The sequence below is a fragment of the Melanerpes formicivorus genome, unplaced genomic scaffold (genome assembly GCF_026170545.1).
Source record: "Melanerpes formicivorus ecotype bairdi unplaced genomic scaffold, bMelFor1.0.p_v2 SCAF_12, whole genome shotgun sequence".
NCBI lineage: Eukaryota > Metazoa > Chordata > Aves > Piciformes > Picidae > Melanerpes > Melanerpes formicivorus.
In genome coordinates, this window is record NW_027142364.1 from 1308973 (window position 1) to 1332143 (window position 23171).

At 51.9% G+C, this 23171-nt stretch overlaps 1 protein-coding gene across 1 annotated transcript in view; it reads right to left on the reverse strand.

Annotated features, from left to right (window-relative positions):
* The window catches only part of MED12L (mediator complex subunit 12L), a 146472-nt gene that overhangs the window by 5010 nt on the left and 118291 nt on the right, over positions 1-23171 (reverse strand). Inside the window, exons 22-40 of the mRNA XM_068144913.1 lie at positions 20802-20943; positions 19975-20095; positions 19194-19295; positions 18328-18441; positions 16713-16912; positions 15724-15912; positions 13415-13489; positions 13059-13249; positions 11825-11986; positions 10465-10576; positions 8137-8226; positions 7379-7488; positions 6646-6781; positions 5754-5915; positions 4099-4467; positions 2836-2992; positions 2137-2357; positions 1250-1339; positions 64-266 (exon numbers count right to left, since the gene is read on the reverse strand). Coding sequence (XP_068001014.1) covers positions 64-266; positions 1250-1339; positions 2137-2357; positions 2836-2992; positions 4099-4467; positions 5754-5915; positions 6646-6781; positions 7379-7488; positions 8137-8226; positions 10465-10576; positions 11825-11986; positions 13059-13249; positions 13415-13489; positions 15724-15912; positions 16713-16912; positions 18328-18441; positions 19194-19295; positions 19975-20095; positions 20802-20943 — 2946 coding nt within the window. The remainder of the gene's footprint in view (positions 1-63; positions 267-1249; positions 1340-2136; positions 2358-2835; positions 2993-4098; positions 4468-5753; positions 5916-6645; positions 6782-7378; positions 7489-8136; positions 8227-10464; positions 10577-11824; positions 11987-13058; positions 13250-13414; positions 13490-15723; positions 15913-16712; positions 16913-18327; positions 18442-19193; positions 19296-19974; positions 20096-20801; positions 20944-23171) is intronic.

The following is a 23171-nucleotide window of genomic DNA, read 5'->3' on the forward strand; positions in this document are numbered from 1 at the left end:
CTCAGTTTAAACCCCTTTGTCTTAAACCAAGCTTCAGCCCCCCAGGAGGGTGCCAGGGCTCACCGCGGGGCGTAGGCAGCACCCTGCTGCGGGAGGTAGCCTCCGGGCTGCATCTGCCGCAGCCGCTCCATCAGCGAGGGGCTGGGGTGGGCTGCAGGGTAGGTCCTGGGGGTGTAGCTGGGGGGCAGCACCAGGGCCCCAGGCTGCTGCTGCTGCTGCTGCAAAGGCATGGGCGTGCTGTACATGGTGTAGCCGTGGGGCAGGCTCTGGGGGAGAGGACAGGAGAGACATCACCGCCCGGGCTGCAGCATGGCAACACAAAGGACATCACAGACCTCTGAGATCCCCAAGCCCAACTGTAGCCCCAGCAACTGCCAGGCCACCACTGAACCATGGCCCTCAGCACCACATCCACACAGCTCTGAAACCCCTCCAGGGATGGGGACTCCACCTCTGCCCTGGGCAGCCTGGGCTAGGCCTGGACAACTCTTTCCATCAAGAAATTGTTCCTCATGTCCAACCTACACCTGCCCTGGTGCAACTCAAGGCCATTTCTTCTTGTCCTATCACTTGTGCCTTGGGAGAAGAGACCAACCCCACCTGGCCCCAACCTCTTCTCAGCAGTAGAGAACCAGAAGGTTTCCCCTTAGCCTCCTGTTCTCCAGGCTTGAACAATCCCAGTCCCTCCAGCTGCTCCTTGCATGACTTGTGCCCTGGGCCTTTCACCAGCTTCTTTGCTCTCACTATAAAAGAAAGAGGTAGCCTTCAGCAAAGAGCCAAAGCCTGGACCCTCCTGTGAGTCCCCAGGCTGGTTGTACCCTGCTTCTGTTCATGAGTTCAGGCAGCTGCAGGATGGAGCCAGCACCAGGCCACCCTTCCCCGAGAGGCATTCAGCAAGAGCAGGGCTCAGCTCCACCTCTTCTCTTTGGTTCCCTCCCCAAAATCCCAAGTACCAGAAGGACCATGCCATAAGAAAGAGTCACTGGTATCACTCTCCCACCAGAACCTGGCCAAATGTCAGGTTTAAGCTTGAGGACATTTGCCTTCACCAGCCAACAGCACCAGGAAAACCTGGGAAGTGACCACATTAAAAACATTTCCAAGCCACAGCACATGGAGAGCAGAAGCATCCTCAAAGGAGGCCTAGGGAACACCCAGTGAGCACATCCCAAGCACAGAAAGCAGGCTGGGAGGTGAAGGAGCTCTCCAAGAGCATTTCCATGCAGGTGTTGCAGGAGCAGTGTGGTACCTGTGCTTGCTGCAGCCCTGGGTACTGCGGGAGCTGTGACTGGGGGCGAACTTGGGCAGAGAAAATAGCAGCCTGGTCCATCAGCTGACCCTGAAAGACACGGCACCCATCAGACACAGCCTCCACACAACCCCAGCAAGCCCTCATCTGCACACCACCCCCACCACGTTGTGCCCTAAAGCCATGGGGATGCCTGACCATTTGTTTCAGGACAGCTTCTTGCTGCTTATCTGGGTCCCAACCTCAAGGTTCTGCTCGCAGAGCATCAGCTCCCGAGCAGCCTGGCTGCAGCCATGCTCTGAAGCCAGCTCAGGCTTCCAAGGGGGATGCACCACAGCCAGGTGTGGCCCGGCACACAGCAGCTGTGCTCTGCACCCGTGCTGGAAGGAAAAGCAGCTGTTTGTGGAGATCAGGAGTGTCTGTGTGTGGAACTGGTCCTGCTGCACTTGCTGGAGTTTGAACTGGAGAGGGCAGTGCTGTGCCTCTGCTGCTGGCCTGCAGCACCACACAGCTCCACCTGAAAGCTTCTGAGCTGCGGCAGGGAACATGAATATCATAAAGCAGCAAAGGGGAAGCCTGGGTTTGTGCAACATGGGAAAACCAGAAGGGGCTAAGAGATTAAATGAAGCTCCCAGGCAGCCCTGGTGCAGCCACAGCTGGGGAGTTATTGCAGCTACAGTACCAAGCTGGCTCTCCACCCCCTGAACCATCCCAACCAAAAGGGGCTAAGAGACTAAATGAAGCTCCCAGACAGCCCTGGTGCAGCCACAGCTGGGGAGTTATTGCAGCTACAGTACCAAGCTGGCTCTCCACCCCCTGAATCAACCCAGAACGAGCAGCCCTGATGGAAGCTGAACTGTGGTGTGGCTCTGCGGCCTGGGACAAACCTGCTGGAGTGGCTGTGGCTGTGCCTGCTGCCTGAGGAGCCGCTGCTGCTGCTGCTGTTCTTGCTGCAGGAGCTTCATCTGCAACAGCTGCTGCTGGGGGGTGACTGCATGGCTGGAGGGGGGCTGCAGCAGGGTGCCCGAGCGCCGCTGCAGCAGGTTGGACAGGGCCTGCTTGGTGTGGGATGGGACAAAGGAGCCTGCTGCATCCAGCCTGGAGCCACCTGCAAAACACCCACAGGATCTGCTCCCTGCCCTCCAGAAGGGCACTGCCCCAGTTCATCAGCTCCTCTTTGCTGAGCTCCACAGTGACAGTGACAAACACCTCTGTGAAGGCAGACCCCACATGCCACAGCTGTGCAGGGGCTGCCCTGCTGTGCCATGGCTGTGTGCAGGGGTTGCCCTGCTGTGCCATGGTTGGCCCTGCTGTGCCATACCTGTCTGCAGGAGTTGCCCTGCTGTCCAGGGGCTGCCCTGCTGTGCCATGGTTGGCCTTGCTGTGCCATACCTGTGTGCAGGAGTTGCCCTGCTGTGCCATGGTTGGCCCTGCTGTACCATGGCTGTGTGCAGGAGTTGCCCTGCTGTGCCATGGTTGGCCCTGCTGTACCATGGCTGTGTGCAGGAGTTGCCCTGCTGTGCAGGAGTTGCCCTGCTATGCCATGGTTGGCCCTGCTGTGCAGGGGCTGCCCTGCTGTGCCATACCTGCGTGCAGGGGCTGGCCCTGCCCGAAGAAGCTGGGCTGTGGTGGCTGTCCCAGGACGCTGTAGCCCCACAGGGCAGGCTGAGGATGGGACAGCATCGGGGAGGAGAGCGGTGAGTAGGTGGGAGGCACTCTGTAGAGGCTGCTCTGGGGGTATTCCTGAGAGTGCAGAGCAGAAGGCAGAGTTAGTGACAGCCAGACCTCACTGACTCATAAATAATGCCAACTCCCCCACTGAATTATTAAAGGGCAGGGACAGCTCCCACTGTGGACTGCGACGCTGCAAAACCCAGGTGAAGTCTGAGGCTGCCCACAGGTAGTTAACACTCACAGCTCCACCCACACAGCTCCACCCCTGCCTCACCAGTCACTGCCTTCTGCAGGCTGTGGCTAGGGAGAGCACAGGAACAGCTTCCTCTAGCAGTGTATGTAACAGGAAGAATTTAACTGAAACATAGGACCATGGCATCACTTGGGTTGGAAAGGACCTTTAAGATCATCCAGTCCAACCATTCTCTAACTCAACCAAGCCTAGGGCTAAACCATGTCCCTCAGCACCACACCTCTGCCTCTCTGAAACACCTGCAGGGATGGGGATTCAGCCATCTCCCTGGCCAGCCTTTGAGAACCCTTTCAGTGAAGAAGTTTATTCTGTCCAACCTAAACTTCCCCTGGGGCAGCTTAAGGCCATTTCCTTTTGTCCTGTCACTTGTTGTTACATCAGGAAGGGCAGAAAATGATCTGAAAAGCACAGCTGAGAATGCAACACGTGGGCAAAACAGCTGGCTACTGACAGGGGACAACCACATCTACCACACACATGCCCACATGGGTAGCAGTGTGAAGAGGACCCTAATTGCACAAAGTCTCCTTCTCTGGAGACTTTCCAGCCCCATCTGGATGTGTTCCTGTGCAACCTGTGCTGGGTTCTATGGTCCTGCTCTGGCAGAGTCTTTGGACTTGATGCACTTTAGAGGTCCCTTCCAACCCCTAACATCCTGTGACTGTTGCTGGAAACACAGCTCATGATTTGGGTCATGGCAGGAACAAGTTTCAAACCCTTGCTTTAAGCACTTCCTCAACTCACACCCCAAAACCCAATAAAAACCAAAAGGGAAGGCATCTCAGAGACCAGAACAAACTGCACAACAGTTCAGCAATGCACAAGAGCCTCTTTCAGGCTGGTGTCCAGCTGAGAGGCACCACACACCATCAGGCACTTCAGTGAGGTATTCCCAGTGCTGTTTGGGGCACCAGCTACTTACATCAGCCCTGGAGCTTGCCTTTGACTTCCGCTTCCTGCCCTTTGTCTTCTTCTCATCATCAGCAGTGTGTTTGCCCTGGTCAGAGAGCTCTCCTAACTTCCTTTCTGGTTCCTGAGAGACAGGTGTGGTGGGCTCTTCTTCCTCCTCCTCCTCCTCTGGAGGAAGGGGCAAGGGCTCGAGGTAGTAACTCCTTGGCTTGGGCTTGGGGTGTGTGTGGTAGAGGAGGAGGTGCTGCTGCTCCTCGTACTTGATCACCTTCCTGTCGACACGAACGGTACCAAACCAGCCCCAGGAGAGAGGAGCAGGATTTTTGTGACCTTCAAATAAATCCCAAGGGGACACCTTTTGTTTTGTGGAAACCTGAAGGCCCTGTTTCAGAAGAAAAGTGCAGTGAGTACCTGAAGAAAGCTGAAGGCTGGAGCTGACAGCTTGCTTTTGGGCAGAGTTATCTGAGTCTGAAAATAACCAACCCAGTGAGGGCTTTCTTCCCCTCCACAAAGGGTACCAAATGCATCCTGTGGGATTTGAACCTCTATCCTGCTGCTACTGAAGTAATTATCACAGACAGAACAGCCTAGGCTGGAAGAGACCTTAGAGATCATCTAAGGGGACTTGTTGTGACAGGACAAGGGGTGGTGGTTTAAAACTAAAAGAGGGGAGTTTTAGATGGAAGGATGACATCTCTTACACTGAGGGTGGGGAGACCCTGGCCCAGGTTGCCCAGAGAGGTGGGAGATGCTCTATCCCTGGAAACACTGCAGGGATGGAGCACCTGCAGCTCTGAACAATCTGTTCTAGCTGCAGACGTCCCTGCTGAATGCAGGGTACTGGGCTAGATGAGCCTGAAAGGTTCCTTCCCACCCAAACCAGTCTGTGACCTGTGAGACTATCTGCAAGTCCCAGTGAGAGGGCACTTGCCAGGCAGGGCTGGGTGGAACTGCTGCAGGCGCTGCTGCAGGGACAGTGACGCCAGGGCGTGGGCCAAGCCCCACAAAGCTGCTCAGAGCCCTCCAGCTGGGGTTTAACAGAGGGTTTGCATCTACAGAATTACAGATTTAACCAGGTTGGAAAAGACCTTGGTGATCATCCAGTCCAACCTATCACCCAATACCATCTGATCAGCTAAACCAAGTGCCTCATCCAGTCTCCTCTTAAACACCTCCAGTGATGGTGACCCCACCACCCCCCTGGGCAGCACAGCCCAATGGCCAATCTCTCTTTCTGGGAAGAATTTCTTCCTAACATCCAGCCTAAACTTCCCCTGGCACAGCTTGAGACTGTGTCCTCTTGTTCTGGTGCTGGGTGCCTGGGAGAAGACACCAACCCCCACCTGGCTACAACCTCCCTTCAGGGACTTGGAGAGAGCAAGAAGGTCTCCCCTGAGCCTCCTCTTCTCCAGGCTAAGCAACCCCAGCTCCCTCAGCCTCTCCTCACAGGGCTGTGCTCCAGACCCCTCCTCAGCTTTGTTGCCCTTCTCTGGACACCTTCCAGCATCTCAACATCCTTCTTGTATTGAGGGGCCCAGAACTGGACACAGGACTCAAGGTGTGACCTAACCAAAGCAGAGTACAGGGGCACAATGACCTCCCTGCTCCTGCTGGCCACACTATTCCTGGTGCAGGCCAGGATGCCATTGCTCCTTGTCAATTTCTTGCCTGTTTCTTGTCAATGGAGTCGAAGCCTGCGATCTTGTTGCCCTTGGTGTCGATCAGGGAGCCCATAGGCTCGCAGGCGATGATGTCGCAGGTCTGCTTGGGCAGGGGCAGCAGCTGCCGCACCCTGTCGATGCTCTCCGACCGCTTGTCCCCCAGCTCCTTCTGCAGGGCAAACAGCAGGGAGTCAGACGGCAAGGGGAGGGCAGGGGAGGGAGGAGACCACCGCCGTGCTCCCAGCAGCAGGGCATGACCCTCTCGGATGGAAGAGCTCCTTCTGCTCCCCCTGCTGGAACAGCTCCTTCTGCTCTCCCTCCACTCACTGCAAGCTCAGCAGTTTCTTTTCCTCTCCTCTTTTCTAACGACGCTAAGTTATGTTTTGCTTCTCTTGTTTAAGCAGAAGGTGGAAAATACCCAACACCAACTCAGAGTCTCAAAGAGGAAGAGAATCGACTGAAGTGTCTTGCAGAGCAAGATTAATCTTAATGCAATGTGGCAGGTTTAGGCCCTGTCTAGGGAAACTTCCCCCAGATCTTGAACAGAAAGCGGTGGGAGGTAAATAAATTACCATTGGATGGGAAAGGCAAAATCATGCTAAGGTCTAAATAATCCCACTGGTCTGACTGCTAGCTTCATCTGCTTTCAACTGAGCTGCTCTGGCAGTTTTATGTTGGGGAGGTAATTCCAAGCCACCACAATCACTGATTTTAATTCATTATAACAGGTGGAGGTCTGTCCTCCCACCCCCACATTCCTCCACTGCTGCTTTCTTCTTTCCCTCCTTGTTACCACTGGTGCTGTTTCAGCCTCTCCTCTTTTCCCAGGCGCTGGAAACGATGGGATGCAAAGGAGGGCACTCAGGAGAACGTTGACACTCAACAGCCACCACACTTACCTTTAGTTTTTTCACCAGGTTCATGTAAGCTCTTTTGTTTTCCTCAGGCCCTCCCTGGGAAGCGTTGGACAAGTCCGAGGCCAGCGTCCCGTTGATGAGGACCCCCAGCATGTCCAGCACGGTGGTGAACAGCTCACTGGGAGCAAAGACAAGAGTTACCCTGAGGAACAACCCCTGCTGAGACCCAGGGACAGGGGGAGGGGATGGGATGGGATAGGGTAGGGTAGGGTAGGGTAGGGTAGGACAGGACAGGACAAAGGAGGTTGGAAAAAAACTTTGAGATCATCCAGTCCAACCTAGCACCCAACACCATCTGATCAACCAAACCATGGCACCAAGTGCCTCATCCAGGCTCCTCTTAAACACCTCCAGTGATGGTGACTCCACCACCTCCCTGGGCAGCACATTCCCATGGCAAATCTCTCTTTATGGCAAGAATTTCTTCCTAACATCCAGCCTAAACCTCCCCTGGCACAGCTTGAGACTGCTGCAAACAGTCACTAGGGACCAGAGCACACAAGTTGGGAAGGTGCTCAGGGAGGTGGTTGTTATGGACAAGTGTCAACACGGTGGCTCCAGTGCTTCCCATAACCAAGGTACTCCCCAGCCATGCCCTGCATTAAGCATGAAAGCTGCATTCAAGCAGTAGTAGGACAAGGGTAAGGAAAGCACGAGGCTAAAGTCCAGGCACCCCTAGGTGCAAAGCAGCAGCAATGGAGCGGCGCAGACGTACTTGTTGGTCTGTATGTCCACAGTTCCTGAAGTGATGATCTGGAGGAGCAGGAGTGCCCAGTCAGTGGTCCACTGGCTGCTCCTCTGCACGGTATCAAACATGCCCCCCACCTGCAAAGCAAAGGGCAAAGAGCACAGCTTGGCACAGGCCTCCTTGGGCATAACACCCTGCACGTGCAGGTGCTGACTGCCAGCCTGGGCTGCTGACACTAAAGTACTTGCATAGAATCATAGAATCAATAGGGTTGGAAAAGACCTCAGAGATCATGAAGTCCAACATATTACCTAATACCTAACATCTCCTGACAAATAAACCATGGCTCCAAGTGCCACATCCAAGCCTTTCTTGTGCACCTCCAGGGATGGTGACTCCACCACCTCCCCAGGAAGCACATTCCAATGGCCAATCTCTCTTGCTGGGAAGAACTTTCTCCTCATCTTTAGCCTAAACCTTCCCTGACACAGCTTGAGACTGTGTCCTCTTGTTCTGGTGCTGGGTGCCTGGGAGAAGAGACCAACCCCCACCTGGCTACAACCTCCCTTCAGAGAGTTGGAGAGAGCAAGAAGGTCTCCCCTGAGCCTCCTCTTCTCCAGGCTAAGCAACCCCAGCTCCCTCAGCCTCTCCTCATAGGGCTGTGCTCCAGACCCCTCCCCAGCCTTGCCGCCCTTCTCTGGACATGTTCAAGTCCCCTGGCTCCCCTCCAGAGTACCTGCCACATCTTTCTGTGACATCAGGACAACCACCCAGGTTCTTCTTACCAAGTTCAGGCGCAGCTGTAGGGCTTCATGCATCATCTGCCTGGCTTTAACATCGTCCTGGCACCGCTCTTCCCGCCAGTTACTAAGGATCTGTGGAAAAGCATTGGATTAAGGTGGACTTCTTCCTGCAAAGCAATGTTCTGCCTTTTATAGTTAAAGTATTTGTGATCATTATCTATAAGGGGTCACAAAAGGTCATGAACCTTTTGATCCTCTTGTCTAAGAGCAGATCAAGCAAACTAGCAGGGGCAAAATAATAACTGTAAAGAGCTGCTGCTCTGCTGGCAGCTGTGGGAGCAGATCTTCCTGCTGTAGTGGAAAGAAAATAAGCAGCTGCATTATGCATGTTATTAGAAATGCTGTTGCAAGCACCCTGTTTGACTGCTCACCACAGGTTAAGTGAAGACATCTCTTGCACTGGATGCATCTTCCCAAGAGGATCTGGTGGGATCTCGGGATGAGAGATCACAGAATCACAGAATTGTCAGGGTTGGAAGGGACCTCAAGGATCAGCCACTTCCAACCCCCAGCCATGGGCTGGGACACCTCATACCACAGCAGGTTGCTCACAGCCACATCCAGCCCGGCCTTAAAAGCCTCCAGGGATGAGGCTTCCACCACCTCCCTGGGCAACCTGTGCCAGGCTCTCACCACCCTCATGGGGAACAACTTTTCTCTCACATCTAATCTAAATCTCTTCTCCTCTAGCTTGGATCCATTCCCCCAAGTCCTATCACTCCCCGACACCCTCAAAAGTCCCTCCCCAGCTTTCTTGGAGCCCCCTGCAGATACTGGAAGGCCACAATGAGGTCTCCTGGGAGCCTTCTCCTCTCCAGACTGCACAACCCCAACTCCCTCAGTTTGTCCTCACAGCAGAGCAGCTCCAGCCCTCTGCTCATCCTCATGGCCCTTCTCTGGACACCTTCCAGCACCTCCAGAGCCTTCCTGGAATAGAGACTCCAAAACTGGACACAGACCTCCAGGTGGGGTCTCACCAGAGTGGAGTAGAGAGGGAAAATCCCCTTCCTGGCCCTGCTGGCTGTGCTTCTCTTGATGCATCCCAGGATGTGATTGGCTTTCTAAGCTGCAAGGGCACATTGATGACCAGACCCTGAGGGAACCAGCCACATTCCAGGGGAGAACCCAGACAGCAAAAGGAAAGCCCAAGTGGCAGTAACTCCAGGGTTGAAAACAAACATCCAAGGAATGAATATAACCAGGATGTGGAGCTCTGACATAGCCTGGACCTGAACTGAGAGGCTCTAGGACAACACAGCAGCCATACAGGTATCGATCTTCTGCCCAGAAAGGTTGGACCAGATGATCTTTTAAGTCCTTTCCAACCTGGGATTCTGTGATTCTATGAATGTTGACTGTCAGAGCAACTCACAGAAACTAGAGACAGAAAGCAGGCCACAAGCACCCTCTACATGGGCCACTGGGGATATTAATTTTAAAGACAGCCTCCAGGAGCTGTTGGAGGGCAGAGCATGAGCCAGGTGGGAGCAGGCAGTCTAGAGCAGAGCAGCAGAGGGTGTGAGTAAGCCAAAGGAAGAGCTGTGGGCAATGGGCCAGTTTGGGACTAGTAACACAGGTTTTTGAACTACAAAACCCTCTTCATCTGCACCAGCTGGAGGAGGTGGAGGGCTTATCTCAAAGAGGGGAAGTTCCAAACTTAGCAAAGCTTCTTCTGATCAAGCTAGAGGCTGAGAAGACTGCTAAGACTGCTCCCCTCAGGACAAGCACCTTTCATTGCTTTGACTGGAAAGAACTGGAATCAGACTCAGGTGAGAGTGGGACAACACTGGAACAGGTTGTCCAGGGTTGTGGTTGAGGCCCCAGAGAATTGACAGGGTTGGAAGGGACCTCAAGGCTCAGCCACTTCCAACCCCCCTGCCATGGGCAGGGACACCTCACACTACAGCAGGTTGCTTACAGCCACATCCAGCCTGGCCTTCGAAACCTCCAGGGATGAGACTTCTACCACCTCCCTGGGCAACCTGCTCCAGTGTCTCACCATCCCTGGAGACATTTCAGACCAGACTCGATGTGGCCCTGGGCAGCCTGATCTAGCTGACTGCAGGGGGGTTGGACAAAGTGATCTCTGAGGGTCCCTTCCAACCCAGTGCAATCTGTGACTCTGTGGCTGTGCTTCTCTACAACACTTTTAGAAAAGGAGATGTCTCTGCTCTCAGAGAGGAACAGACACTTCCCCATGCTGCCTGCTTGCCTGGCACTGCTCCTTTGGGCACACACTGCCACGTGCCCGGCGGCACACACCTCAGCCTGCTGACACACAGGGTGCTGGTGGCTCTGTGCTAGTTTTACCTGATTCACTTGGTTCTGCAGGGATGTTAGGAGCCCTTCCCGCTGCTCATCCTGTCCCTTAAGGCAAGTGAGTACCAGGGAGAGGAAAGGCTGCTGGCTCAAGAGAGACATGCTTCAAGAGAGGCAAGCAGAAGGCAATTAGTGAGGTTATTTTGATACTTCCCATCCATCCTCGCTCCCTTCCTTGTTTTGTCTGCCCCTTTTTCCTGGCAGGGGCAGTGCCCACGTCTGTGTCTGTGTCTGGGTTCAGTAAATTAAAGCCTTGCCAGGGGAATTAGAAGCACATCAGAGGGCAGAGCAGCAGCCAGTGTAAACGCACACATTATGCACACCAGCGCTGGGAACCCTCCTTGCTCTGGGCAGTGTATGACCTGCACCCTTAAGGCCTGACTCAGGAACAGAGCACATCATTTTACGGCTGCTTTGATCAACCAGGGATATAATTTCAGTGGAGATTAGGCAGCTGAAGGTTCAAATCCCTGTGAGTGGTCTGAAATGAATCCCAATTCAGTTTGCCCTAGAAGCACTGAGTGACAGCTGCCTGAATTGCACTCAAATTCTAGCAGGGCTCAGTAAACTGAGCCACAGCCTTAGCTGGTTGGAGGAGAGAGGCCACAGCAATGCAAAGGCTTCCCCTCTGGGTAATTCATCTTGTTTAGAGCAATCTGTTTCCCTTATAAATATCAAATTAAGACAAAGTGAAGGAAAAAATGAAAATGAAGGACATGTGAAGCAGAAGAGAAGTTAGCAAAGGGATTTGAGTCACAGCTCATGCAAAGATTACTGCAGCTTCAGGCAGGTAGGCTCCTTGAAAACTGTGTTCTCTGCAGTGGTTATTTGCTGGGTGTGTGGTGTCCCAAGTCACTGCTGTCATAACTCCAAGATCAAGCACCAAAACCCCAGGCACTGGGGAAGAACATTCTGCTGAAGGGAAGGCAATCACCATCCAGTCACTAAATATCCTCATGTGCTTGGGGAGTTGAAGAGGAGCTTAAGCCTAATTCCCAACAGGAATTAAATGACATTTGGTGACAGTTAGGGGATCTCCCTGGCAAGAGAAGTGGCCAGAGAAGGGAAGAGACAAGCACTCCAAGTGTTCATTTAAATCTCTCTCATTTCCCACCGCCATGCTGCAAGGGTAGAAGCTGTGTTACAAAGCTTTCACACTTCTGCCTTTGAAACTAATGTTGGGTTTTTAATTCAAACTAAAAGGCACTGAAGCCTGTTTGGGTTGCATCACTTATTGCTCCCCAAAAGCAAACCAGTGAGGTTTGGGTGAAGCCAAAATCCAGCTCCTCACTCAACTCCTCCTTCCAAACCACCTCTCGGCTCTGTGCTCGGGGACCTGCTGGACTCATACCTTTTTTGCTTCTGTCTGTCTCTTTCCTTCTTAGAGGAGGAACCCAAATGCTGGCCTTTCTCCAGCTCCTCCCCTGCAGCTTTCAAGACCCTGCCTTGGACAGAGGTAGGCAGCTTGGCAATCAAGGGAGCCACCAGCCACACTCCTCGGCGCTCAGAGGAGCTGGAAGCAGAAGAAACTTCCATCAGCCAAACCCCCCCCATGCACTGCTGCAGCCAGCCCCCAGCTCTTGTAAGCCTTGCACTGCCCTTGGTCAGAGCAGCTGAGGCCAAAGCCTCCTGGGGTAAGCAGTGTGGCCTGAACAAGCCACAACTTCTGGTTGCCAGAAGAAATTCCAGCAGTGAATCAAGAGAAGTAACCTTCAGGTGATTCATTTCTGTATGCTCCTCTTGCAAGTGGGGGGCGGGAAACCCAACACCCAAAACAACCTCTAGGCATAGAATTGGCTAAAAGGATTAGGATTTAAAAGGTGTCACCAAAATAGGATAGGATAGGATAGGATAGGATAAGGATAGGATAGGATAGGATAGGATAGGATAGGATAGGATAGGATAGGATAGGATAGGATAGGATAGGATAGGATAGGATAGGATAGGATAGGATAGGATAGGACAGGACAGAGTAGGGTAGGACAGAGTAGGGTAGGATAGGATAAAAGAAAGCAGGATAGGATAAAAGGAAGCAGAATAGGATAAAAGGAAGCAGAATAGGATAAAAAGGAAGCAGAATAGGATAAAAAGGAAACAGAATAGGATAAAAGAAAGCAGAATAGGATAAAAAGGAAACAGAATAGGATAAAAAGGAAACAGAATAGGATAAAAAGGAAACAGAATAGGATAAAAGGAAGCAGAATAGGATAAAAGGAAGCAGAATAGGATAAAAAGGAAACAGAATAGGATAAAAAGGAAACAGAATAGGATAAAAGAAAGCAGAATAGGATAAAAGGAAACAGAATAGGATAAAAAGGAAACAGAATAGGATAAAAAGGAAACAGAATAGGATAAAAGGAAGCAGAATAGGATAAAAGGAAGCAGAATAGGATAAAAAGGAAACAGAATAGGATAAAAGGAAGCAGAATAGGATAAAAGGAAGCAGAATAGGATAAAAGGAAGCAGAATAGGATAAAAAGGAAACAGAATAGGATAAAAGGAAGCAGAATAGGATAAAAAGGAAACAGAATCAAACAAAATAAAATAGAATAAAACCAAACCAAACAAAACACAATAAAGAATACCTTAGGAATGTCTTTTTACCATTCTGTCTTGTATTACTTGTGTCAGCATTTCCAAGAGAGTTTGGGCTGCAGAGGCCTATACCAGAGTTAGAAGAGTTATTGTTTAGAGCAGCGGAGTGCTGAAACACCTCTATTGTCGCCTTTGCAATATTATCCAACAAGCTGTTCATTTCAGCCACAGCCCCAGAACCCTACAGCAAAACATAAGTACACTAGCACATTCGTGGCATGGTGCCTCACCAACTATGTCAACATTTAACAGACTTTGTCTTCATTTTTTTTTTTTTTGCCTTTTTTGTTTTGGTTTTTGCATTCAGTGTCTCAGGCAAGAAGAGTTTGCAAAGGGAAGTACTCACAGGCTCCTTCGTGCACTGTTTGAGCATCAGCTGCAGCTCCAGCCAGGACTGACGGAGAGTCCACTGGTCTAAGTTCTGGGGAAGGGTTACACAGGACAAACACAAGGGTCAGCACTTCACAGGGGTGAAAGGAAAAACAAACAACAACCCCCAGTCTCCTAACTGATGCATAAACCCACCCCCAGTCTCCTAACTGATGCATAAACCAACTCCCCATCTCCTAACTGATGCATAAACGACCCCCAGTCTCCTAACTGATGCATAAATGACCCCCAGTCTCCTAACTGATACATAAATGACCCCCAGTCTCCTAACTGATACATAAATGACCCCCAGTCTCCTAACTGATGCATAAACCAACTCCCCAAGTCTCCTAACTGATACAGAAACCAACCCCCAGTCTCCTAACTGATGCATAAATGACCCCCAGTCTCCTAACTGATACATAAATGACCCCCAGTCTCCTAACTGATGCATAAATGACCCCCAGTCTCCTAAATGATGCATAAACGACCCCCAGTCTCCTAACTGATGCATAAATGACCCCCAGTCTCCTAACTGATGCATAAATGACCCCCAGTCTCCTAACTGATGCATAAATGACCCCCAGTCTCCTAACTGATGCATAAACGACCCCCAGTCTCCTAACTGATGCATAAATGACCCCCAGTCTCCTAACTGATGCATAAACGACCCCCAGTCTCCTAACTGATGCATAAATGACCCCCAGTCTCCTAACTGATGCATAAACCCACCCTCAGTCTCCTAACTGATGCATAAACCAACTCCCCATCTCCTAACTGATGCATAAACGAACTCCCTATCTCCTAACTGATGCATAAACGACCCCCAGTCTCCTAACTGATGTATAAACGACCCCCAGTCTCCTAACTGATGTATAAACGACCCCCAGTCTCCTAACTGATGCATAAACGACCCCCAGTCTCCTAACTAATGCATAAACCAACTCCCCAAGTCTCCTAACTGATACAGAAACCAACCCCCAGTCTCCTAACTGATGCATAAATGACCCCCAGTCTCCTAACTGATGCATGTTCCACACAAGAGCCTCATCTTCTGTGTGCAGGCTGGGGTACTATGTACAGGTCTGACACCCTCAGTATAGGAAGGACATGGACCTGATGAAGCAGGTCCAGAGGAGGGCCACCAAAATGATCAGGGGGCTGGAGCACCTCTACTATGAGGACAGGCTGAGGGAGCTGGGGGTGTTCAGCCTAGAGAAGGCTCCAGGGAGACCCAATAGCAGCCTGCCAGTGCCTGAAGGGGGCTACAAGAAGGCTGGAGAGAGACTCTTTGCAGAGGCCTGCAGGAACAGGACCAGGGACCCTGGCTTCAAACTAGAGCAGAGCAGATTTAGATTGGATGTTAGGAATGAGTTCTGCACCATGAGGATGGTGGAACACTGGAACAGGTTGCCCAAGAAGGTGGTTGAGGCTTCTTCCCCAGAGATATTCAAGGTGAGGCTGGACAGGGCTCTGAGCAACCTGATCTAGTTGGGGATGTCCCTGCTGACTGCAGAGGGGGTTGGACTGCATGACCTTTGGAGGTTCCTTCTGGCCTGGACCATTCTATGATTCTACCTGGGGCCCTCACTTCAAGAGACATCTTGAGATGCCAGAGCAGGTCCAGAGGAGAGCAACCAGACTGAGGAAGGGGCTGGAGGGAAAGTCTGATTGAGGAGAGGCTGAGGGAGCTGGGGGTGTTTAGCCTGAAGAGGAGGCTCAGGGGAGACCTTATTGCCTCAGGGGAGACCTCTACAACTACCTGAAGGGCGGTTGTAGCAGGAGGGGGTTGGTCTCTTCTCCCAGGCAGCTAGCACCAGAACAAGAGTCTCAAGCTGTGCCAGAGGAAGTTTAGGCTCAAGGTAAGGAGAAAGTTCTTCCCAGAAAGAGTAATTGGCCATGGGAATGTGCTGCCCAGGGAGGTGGTGGAGTCACCATCCCTGAAGGGGTTCAAAAAAGGCTTGGATGTGGCACTTGGAGCCATGGTTTAGTTGTCAGGAGGTGTTAGGTATTGGTAATAGGTTGGACTTGATGATCTCTGAGGTCTTTTCCAACCTTATTGATTCTGTGATTCTATGATTCTATGATTCTATGACACCAGAAGCCACACTACAAACATCCACATACAGCCTGGGAGTCCTGAGCACACACAGCCTGTAAGGAAGCAGCCAAAGGTCGATGGCAGCAAGAACTGCCTGTCGAGGTCACTTGGTGGTGCTGCTGACCGGCAGGTTAAGAGCCAGAGCACCACGGGCAGTTTTTTCCACCCCTTCCCCACTGCATTACCTGAAGTATGCGTTTGATGTGCTGCCTCTGAGGGTTGTCACCCTCGGAGCACTCTTTAATGCCATGAGGATAGCAGATAAGCTGGAGGAGTTTCTGTGCTTGCTTGTTGGAAAGAACAGGATCCAAAATCAGGTCTTTGTCCGTGCAGAGCCTCTCAGGTTCCTTCAAACAGTGCTCTCCCACCCACTCCTGCAAGTGACCAGACAACAGACTCAGCCAGCAGCAGGGCAACAGTCACTGCTGGTAAGCTGAACACAGAAGTGGTTTTTCCATATGCAAAACCTGAGGTGAACTATGGTGACTGTGCAGCAGGTGAGATGAGGAAGGCCTTCTGCCCTTCAGTGCCACCTGCCAGTGCAAGGCTGTTAACAGGCCTTCCCAAATTCATTCCTTCTGTACCTTGAATTCATAGAATCACAGAATTGTCAGGGTTGGAAGGGACCTCAAGGCTCAGCCAGTTCCAAGCCCCCTGCCATGGCCAGGGACACCTCACACTACAGCAGGTTGCTCACAGCCACATCCAGCCTGGCTGCAAACACCTCCAGGGATGAGGCTTCCACCACCTCCCTGGGCAACCTGTGCCAGGCTCTCACCACCCTCATGGGGAACAACTTCTTCCTCACATCCAGTGTGAATCTACTCACTTCTAGTTTTGCTCCATTCCCCCCAGTCCTATCACTCCCTGACACTCTGGAAAGTCCCTCAGCAAATTCAACTCTGCAATAAAACCAATGCTGCTGCCAAAGCACTTTGAGCAGGCAGCTGATGGAGTGCTCCTGGTGTCCTCTCAAAGTGCTTGAGATCCAGGTAGGAAAAACAGCTCAAATCAGAGTGCAGGTTGATGCTAATAACTAAATAAAGCAGGTTTGGCCTCCCAGTAACCTACTACTGTGCACAAATTGCCCAGGACCCCTCAGCCATCACTCACACACTGCGCTGCGTTAACTTAGCCTCTCCAAGGCAGGCAGAGAAGCAGCTCCAGAGCTTACCTGCTGGCAGATGGTTCTCAGCACATAGCGAGCGTACTCGCTCAGACTGGCACTTTCGATGGGAACAGCTTTTCCACAGGGCTTCAGAGGCTGAGAGGAACCCCACATCTCCTCCTCATGCAGCTCACCTAACAAGCCTCTCACAGGGAAGTCTTCACCCTTCGAGGAGCCAACGCTATTGCTGCCAATTTCAGCATCGCCTGTAGGTCAGAAGCACAGAAGCAGGAGGTGAACTTCTACCTGAGCCTCTTAGGTTGGATGTTAGGAGGAAGTTCTTCCCAGAAAGAGAGACTGGCCATTGGAATGTGCTGCCCAGGGAGGTGGTGGAGTCACCATCCCTGGAGGTGTTTAAGAAGAGACTGGATGAGGCACTTGGTGCCATGGTTTAGTTGATCAGATGGTGCTGGGTGGTAGGTTGGACTGGATGATCCCCAAGGTTTTTTCCAACCTGGTTAATTCTATTCTATTCTACTTCACTCCACTCCTATTCTACTTCACTCCACTCCTATTCTACTCAACTCTACCTGCCAAAGAACATCTTTGGAGGCCACAGCTGAGGAGTGAAGCAGGAGGTGGTCACAACCAAAAGGGTAGCAAGTGACTGGCCCTGCAAATCATCACCTTCCAAGTGTTGGCCACCCACCTCGTTTGGCACAGCATCTTCTTAATGTCTGTTGCAGGAGGAAAAGCTTTGTGCAACTCCAACACAAATGAAGCCACTACCTCCTCCACAGATCTGCTCCACAGAAGGTCTGTGAGTGTGTAACTGCTTTGGCAGATGAGGAAGGGTCAGGGTACTCACTCTTCTCAGATGTCCCTTTCCCAAGTCTCTCTGATTTATTAACACCCCACAGCTCAAGAGACAAGTTCTGAGCAGTGGGCCCTTAGCCCAGCTTGCTATGGGCTTGCTGACAGAGACAGATCCTCCTGAGACTGGAAGCAGGCAGAGCACACTAAAGGAGCCTGGCAAACAGGGCTGAGCACCTCCTCTCTGCAAGGCACCAGCACAGCACTCCAACCACCACCTACCCAAAACCAACAGGGCTGACCACAGAAGCCAGGAGAAGTGCTTTGGGGACAATGCAGAACAGCCTCAAAGCTGGGGAGAAGTCTGACCTGTGGGGAGATGATGCTGCTCATGGAAGCATGGGCAGCATCCACATTTCATTCCTGTCATCAGCGTTTTCCTTTCCCAGGGAAGGGTATTAGCTTAATCTCTGTGGACTTAGAGGGGACCTTAGCACTCTCTACAACTCCCTAAAAGGAAGCTGTAGTCAGGTGGGGTTCAGGCTCTGCTCCTAGGCAGCCTGTGACAGCACAAGAGGGCATGGCATGAAGCTGTGCCAGGGGAGGTTTAGGCTGGATATTAGGAAGCACTTCTTCACAGAGAGGTTGATTAGGCCCTGGGATGGACTGCCCAGGGAGGTGGTGGAGGTGTTTAAGAAAAGCTTGGATGTGGCACTTGCTGGCCATGGTTTAGCTGATGTGGTGGTGTAAGGTCAAAGGCTGGACTTGATGGTCTCAGTGGTCTTTTCCAGCCCAAATAATTCTGTGTTTCTCTGTTTTCCTCAAACACCACGAGAAAAACATCCCACAGGACTCTGAGGGTTCTTACCAAGCATCAAAATGGCTTTGAGGACTGCAAACACAGCTCCCACTTCCATGTTGTTGTGAGCTGCGGCCAGGAGGTGACGATCGCAAGAGGAACGAATCCCAGGAAACAATTTCCCTGGGGAAAGAAGGGCCAAGCTTGCAGAAAACAGTTAGTTACTTATAAAATTCCTTTTGTACACAATCCTCCTCAGCTAGAGCAGCCACAGGAGTGTGAGAACTGAATTCTCTGGGACTGAAGCCCAACAGCAAGTCACTGATACGACCCAGGACATGTGGTTGTGGTGCCCTGACACCAGGCTCTGATCACAGGAACAGAAAAGAGGAGTCTGCCACTTCACTGTGTCCCACAAGGAGGCACTGAGGTGTGTTTTGGGCTTGATTGGAGGGATTTAAAAATGACTTCCCTCACCTGTCTACCTAACAGAGGGAGCAAAACTAAGGAACACGAATCCCTGTTGCCCAGTCATGCTGGAGCAGCAGCTCAGAAGCAAAAGAAGTCAGTGCGGGCTGCTTCTAGCTGGAAGAAGATACACTGAGGAGGATGAGTCTGCTACCTTTCTGAGGTGGTTACTTGAGCTGTAAGACAAGTCTGTGATGTGGTCACATTTGGTCTGATCTGCAGCTCTTCTAGAATTCAAACTCATTCTGGACAGGGAAAAGCTCTGAGGAGACCTTACTCTGGCCTTCAAGTATCTGAAGAGGGCCTAGAAGATAGCTGGGGAGGGACTTTTTAGAGTGTCAAGGAGTGATAGGACTGGGGGGAATGGAGCAAAACTAGAAGTGACATTTTCACACGAGCCCTGAAGCCATCAAAGCCATCTGAGTTCACTTTCTGAAACGAAAGGACCACACACAGCAGCAACTTACCTGCTCCCTGGGGAAAGAGGCAGACCTGGGGTGTCCTGAAGAGGTGCAGGAGTAGCCGGCAGGTCATCCTCGCCCCAGGCTCAGCATCTGGATCTCCACAGGCTATGGGAGATGGGACATGGGCATGAGGCATCTGCCCAGGACCTCAGGAGTCCCACTGGCAGGCCTGGAGATGTTCTACCTCACAGCCCCATTTGAACTGGGAACACAGTAATGTCATCTACAGGAATCAGCACTCACAGCCTTGAGTCATCCAAACCCAGAGAAGAACAATATGACTTCTGGTAAGCAAGAGATCTTGTCAATGGCAGAGAAGAACACATGGTGAAAACGGCTTTTGACAGTCAAAGCAGCAGTAAGAAAGCCAAATCCAAGCAGAAAGTGAAAAGGAACATGTCAAGTGGCCAGCAAAGAGGACACAGCTACAGCACTCCAGGGCTGGACTATGAGGGCAGAGAGTAAATGTCAGCGTCAGGCAGCCCGAGGTCAGATGGAGATGCATAATCTGGGCAGATCACAGCAGAGAGCAGAATGTGGGGCTGTGCCACAAAGGGACAGTGTCCTCTCAGCAGCCATGACACCTCATACTCAGTGTGGGTTTGCTGAGCCTAACTCAGCATCACTGCTATAGGCAGCTGCAGGGATACACACACTGAGATGCTCAGTGGTGGCATCCCACGCCCCAGTACGGCTCAGAACACACTGAGCTGTTCCATCCATGGAGACTCCTCAGGAAGTCCTTAGTTCTTCATGTCACATTTTGCTCTCAGTGCTTTCTTACCAGCTGCCAGAAGTGAAGGCAGTGCCACATGCTGGACCACATCCTCCAGGGAGAAGCACTGCCGGGCGATCAGGATGGCGACGAAGGTGGCCAGGGAGTCGTGGAAGGATAGGTCACTAACCTGGGGAAGAAGACAGGGCCAGGCTTCACTCAGCAGCCCTGACAGTGCTGTGTGCACTGGCAATCAATGAAGAATTAAGAGCCTAACGTTACACACAAGCATGTGTCTCTGCATTTTAGTCCATTTCTCACACATTTTATGGCAGGCACTGACAGCTCATAACTCAGCTCAGCAGAGAGTCACAGAACCACAGAATGGATTGGGTTGATCATCTAGTTCCAGCCCTCCTGCCGTGGGCAGGGATACTTTCCAACAGACCAGGAGCTGCTCAAGGCCTCCTCCATCCTGGTCTTGAAGATCTCTAGGGAGGGAGCATCCCAGCACTGATCAACCAGCACCAGAACAAGAGGACACAGTCTCAAGCTGAGCCAGGGGAGGTTTAGGTTGGATGGTAGGAAGAAATCCTTCCCAGAAAGAGAGACTGGCCTTTGGAATGTGCTGCCCAGGGAGGTGGTAGAGTCTCCATCACTGGAAGTGTTTAGGAAGAGCCTGAATGAGGCACTTAGTGCCATGGTTTAGTTGATGAGATGGTGTTGGGTGACAGGTTGGACTGAATGATCTCTGAGGTCTTTCCCAACCTGGTTCATTCTGTGTGCTGAAAACTCAGATACAAGACCAAACTTGTGCCCCACGTTCTGTGCCACAGGGGAACCTCACAGCCACGGGAAAGAGGGTCAGCAGGTCCTCCAGGGGATGCTGGACTTACATCCACGCTGCAGAGCAGGTCATTGAAACCCCAGACATGGTTTGAAGAGCAGCAAAGAGCTTTCACCACCCCCAGCCACTCGGAGCTAAGCAGCGTGCAGCAGGCGGTCAGCTCCGCGCAGAGGTTGGCTATGTCGTTGATCCTAGGAGAGAAGAGAAGAGAAGAGAAAAGCCAGTGCGGGAGGAGGTGGAGATATGGTTAAGTGAGGAAGGCTGAGGTGAAAGCAGCTCCATCCTCTTCCAGGCAAAAATACCTTAGGACAGTGCTGTATGTGCTGAACATCTCACAGAATCACAGAACCTTAGGGGTTGGAAGGGACCTTAAAAGCTCAGCCAGAAGGATCTGGAGGTGCTGGAAGGTGTCCAGAGAAGGGCCACCAGGATGAGCAGAGGGCTGGAGCTGCTCTGCCATGGCGACAGACTGAGAGAGTTGGGGTTGTGCAGTCTGGAGAGGAGAAGGCTCCAAGAAGACCTTATTGTGGCCTTGCAGTATCTGCAGGGGGCTCCAAAAAAGCTGGGGAAGGACTTTTGAGGGTGTCAGGGAGTGATAGGACTGGGGGGGATGGAGCAAAACTAGAAATGGATGTGAGGAAGAAGTTCTTCCCCATGAGGGTGGTGAGACACTGGCACAGGTTGCCCAAGGAGGTGGTGGAAGCCTCATCCCTGGAGGTTTGGAAGGCCAGGCTGGATGTGGCTATGAGCAACCTGCTGTAGTGTGAAGTGTCCCTGCCCATGGCAGGGGGGTTGGAACTGGCTGAGCCTTGAGGTCCCTTCCAATCCTGACAATTCTGTGATTCTCTGGGCAGCCTGCTCCAGGACTCCAGTTCCCTCACAGTGAAAAAGCTTTTCCTTATGTTCACATCTCCCCAGGTCACCAGTAGGACCTTGGGGCAAGAGCCCTGGTGCCAGGCCAGCACTGCTCTTCAGCAGGGAGGAGAGCCCCAAGATCAATGGGCATTAATGACCTGCACTTCACAGAGGGCACCCCATGGCATGGGTGACTCAGAGCTATGGAACACTCTGGGGTTGACTCACCCCAGCCCAAGTTATTTTAACTCTGTTCCACATGAAACTCGTTTGGCCACATTTAGATGTTCTTCTAGGTTGCTCTTACAAAACTGCTTCCTCTCTGCTTGCTCTGCTCTGCCAAGGATGTCCTGTGTCACACAGCATGGCTTGGGTTGGAAGGGGTCTTCAAAGGTCATTTAGTCCAACCCCTCTGCCATGGGCTGGGACATCTTCAACAAGATCAGGTTGCTCAAAGCCACATCCAACCCAGCCTTGGACACCTCCAGGGATAGGGCATCCACAACCTCTCCAGGCAACATGTGCCAGTGTTTCACCACCTCTGTCACAAAGAATTCCTTCTGTGTGTCCCATCTCAATCTTCCTCTTTCAGTTCAAAGCCTTGAAGCAGTGGAAGGCCACCAAAAGCTCTCCCTGGAGCCTTCTCTCCCCAAGGCTGAAGAACCCCAACTCTCTCAGCCTGGTCCTGCGGCAGAAGGGTTCCAGCCCTGCCAGCATTGCTGTGGCCTCCTCTGGACCTGCTCTGGATTTCTCAGAGATGGTTTCATAATGGCAACAAGGACAAGGACACAAGAACTACACAGACTTTGGGCAGGAGACAGCAAGAAAGGAATAAGGAAAAGAGTGGGAGGGAGAGGGGCAGAGGTGGGGAGAGAGAGATGTTGGTTTACTGCAAGGATTCTTCATTGTACTTCTTGTCAGTGCCTTGAAATCATCTAAAAAGATGAAGACTTAAGGCCCAAGAAGCATCAGAATGGCTCAGAGAGAGCTCTACCTGAACCTGGCAGGAGCCAGCACCTGCTGGTGCCAGAGGACACCCACACCAAGACAGTGCTGGACAGCCTGCTAAAGTGCAGATCCCATCCCAAACTCTAACCTCTGGAGATCAACTCAAGCTGGACACCAGGAGGTCCAAGCTACTCTTCAAAGATAACTGAGAGCTGCTGCAAGTCCAGCAGCTTCCACCCAGATAAAACCTTGAGTGTTTTAAACAGAGGTAGTTCTGGGGAAGGCTACCTGAAGATGAAATCCAGAATGAACAAATGACACAGTCAGTAAATGAAACACCAAGTTGCACCACGAGGAGGAAATGACCTAAGCAGAACCTTCCCTCTGCTAATGAGCCTCAGGTTGTGCTGAGCTGTGCTGTCTGACGTGGCCCAGGGGCTGATGGCAAAGCTCACAACTGCCTGGCAGTGAGGACCTTCTGCTGGTTCCTCCTGCTGATAGATGATGCAGGTTGAGCTGATGAATCACAGAATCATTAGGGCTGGAAAAGACCTTTACGATCACTGAGTCCAACCATAACCCAACTACCATGACCACTAAAACTGTGTCCCAAAGC